At 35.8% G+C, this 2,590-nt stretch overlaps 1 protein-coding gene across 1 annotated transcript; it reads right to left on the bottom strand.

Moving 5' to 3' along the window:
* Positions 1-1,154: 1,154 nt before the first annotated feature.
* Positions 1,155-1,895, bottom strand: LOC121966346 (homeobox protein engrailed-1-B-like; the record flags this gene model as incomplete). Its single annotated transcript, XM_042516451.1, has 1 exon — positions 1,155-1,895. A coding segment is annotated over one exon (360 nt), but the record flags the coding sequence as incomplete, so codon positions are not given.
* Between the last annotated feature and the right edge of the window lie 695 nt (positions 1,896-2,590).

Genomic DNA, 2,590 nt, shown 5'->3' with positions numbered 1-2,590 from the left:
TGTGTGTGTGTGTGTGTGTGTGTGTGTGTGTGTGTGTGTGTGTGTGCCCTATATTTAAGCATTTCTGTCTCTGCCCCATTCCCTCTCTCAAATATCAAAATAATAATAATCTGATTATTCATATAACCATATAGTTAGAAATAATTAAAAAGCATGTTATTAATTACAGGCTGCTCCATTAAATCATTAAATCTGCTGCGTGAACTGTATGTTTTGGGCATTCTGGGAGGTTAGTTGTGTGGTCGAAGTGACAACATAGGCCTAATAATAGGCTAATAGGCCTAATAATAGGCTAATATACCTAATAATGTAAAAAAAAAAAAATACAACTCATCTTTAAAATTTTTCTCTGTATACATTTCAATTGGGGAATTTTACTGCAGAATTTGACAAGTTGATCTTGTTGAGAGTAATCTTAAATTGCTTGATATAGGAAAGTAAATGCAACTATTGATTGTAATTTATGTTTTTGTAATATGTGATTGTTACGTTTACTTAAAATTCAGCTGTGTTTACGTGTTTTTTTAAGTTGTTGCAACTTAAAAATGTAACCTTGTTCTTTCTAAGTGTCAACAACTTCAGTAAACCAAGTTTGTCTGACTTAACTTGATCGTTACAAAGAGGATTTTACCAGTGATGAATTTATGAGAACTGCGAGTTCTGTTTTCTTAACATGTTTAAGAAAAAACAAATATGATTGACGAGTTTGCACCAGCAGAATATAGATATATAGCACAGTAAACTTGGTTTACGGAAGTTGCTAAAACTTGATTTAAAAGATTGATTTAAACTTGTCATTGGTAAGTTGCAACAACTTCACATAATTAAGTAAATAGAACTAATCCTTTACAGTTAGATATAAAGTAAACATGAAATAAGACTTATATTATATTTACTTACATTTTTCAATTCAACCGGTTGCCTATTTAAGTAAAGTAAACTCCTCAGATTTTAAAATATAGGAAAATATGGAAAAAAAAGTATCATAGAAATCAGTTTGAATTTTATATTGAATTTTAACTTTTTTAAATCACCAAAAACAACGCTTTTTTTCTTCTCGGTGTAATCGAATGAATGAAAGAAAAAATTGTAGTCCATAAATCTACCGTTCTCTTTCTTTATTTCAGACTACATGTGAACATATTAAAATCTTTGGCTTGTTCTGAGTCTGCGGACTGATGTGTGGAAGGAAAATGTGTTTGGGGACAAGAGGAGGGGGGCCACAAAAACCTAAAGAGCCAATTAGACATCCTAAAAAAAAAAAAAAAAAAAAAAAAAAAAACAATGACAGAAAAGATCCGGATGAGAGGTGAAATTAAATATACTGTATACAACATGATAACTGTTTGGCTATATAAACTTTAATAACGATCGTTCATTTATATAATTATGTCCATATACTGTTAAACAGAAATCTGTGTTTTTTTTTAAATAGCGTCTCCCACACTTTCCAGTCCTTTTTTTTTTTTTTATTATTTCCAAAAGCCAAAAAGAGTCAGGCCCTCTGCAGGGAAATGTCCGGGCCACTTCTTGTCCTATTCACTGTCCTCCTTGTCCTCCTGCACCGTGGTAGTCGAGTGGTTGTACAGTCCTTGAGCCATGAGCTGCAGGGCCAGGCCGTTCTTGTACCCGGTGGCCTTTTTAATCTTGGCCCTCTTATTCTGGAACCAGATTTTAATTTGGGACTCGTTCAGGTTGAGTTCCTGGGCCAGGGACTGTCTCCGCTGCTCCGTTATGTACCGGTTGGCCTGGAACTCGGTTTTCAGTCTCTGCAGCTGCTCGGCCGTGAACGCTGTCCTGGGCCGCTTGTCCTCCTTGGTGCTGCTCTTCTTCTTTTTCAGTTTCCGTGTCCTTGGGCCTGGTGTGGAAACAACAATGGGAATAAAATATTTATTCTACTGCCGGGACCGCGAGAATAATGTTACACACGAGGGCGCACGTATCGACTAGGCGTCTGTCTGATGAGTGATGATCGCGCTGTTATCTGCTCAATATGATCAAATGTAGGTCACCAAAGTGTCCTGATAATGGATGATTTGCTCCGTGCGTAAATCTCTCGTGCCCTGAATGCTCTCCACTCTCTCCTCGCGATTTTTTCATTATTTCATTTTCACTATAATATGTGCATTCAATTGGGTTTACATCACACATGGCGCATCGCCCCGGAACCAGGATTCAGCATTAAAAACACAAAACTACTCAAAAACACGACTAAATATCCTAAACACACTCCTGTCTGCAGGTTAGTGGATTGGTAGTGTGTAAATAGCAACAATAGATCAATAGAAACAGAAATGCACACACTTTAGTCATTATTTTTCATCTTTAATACTAAAACATATTATAATAGCTTATATTACCTTTTTCTTCCGCCACAGAGTTAGGCCCAACAATGTTTACGGTTGCATTGAAGTTGCAAAGCCAAAAAAATAAACGCCTGCTTATTAACTAGACACCAGTGTCCCACTACATTATTGCACAGGAGATATTCATATTAGCTCAGCAACTTAAAAATGACAAGTTTAATTCAATCAATCTTCTTAGTTTCAGCAAATTCAGTAAACAGAGTTTACTGTGCTATATATATATA

Source organism: Plectropomus leopardus, unplaced genomic scaffold (genome assembly GCF_008729295.1).
Source record: "Plectropomus leopardus isolate mb unplaced genomic scaffold, YSFRI_Pleo_2.0 unplaced_scaffold24090, whole genome shotgun sequence".
In the NCBI taxonomy this organism is placed as follows: Eukaryota; Metazoa; Chordata; class Actinopteri; order Perciformes; family Serranidae; genus Plectropomus; species Plectropomus leopardus.
The sequence above is the reverse complement of the archived record's forward strand: the minus strand, read 5'-3'. Positions and strand labels throughout refer to the sequence as shown.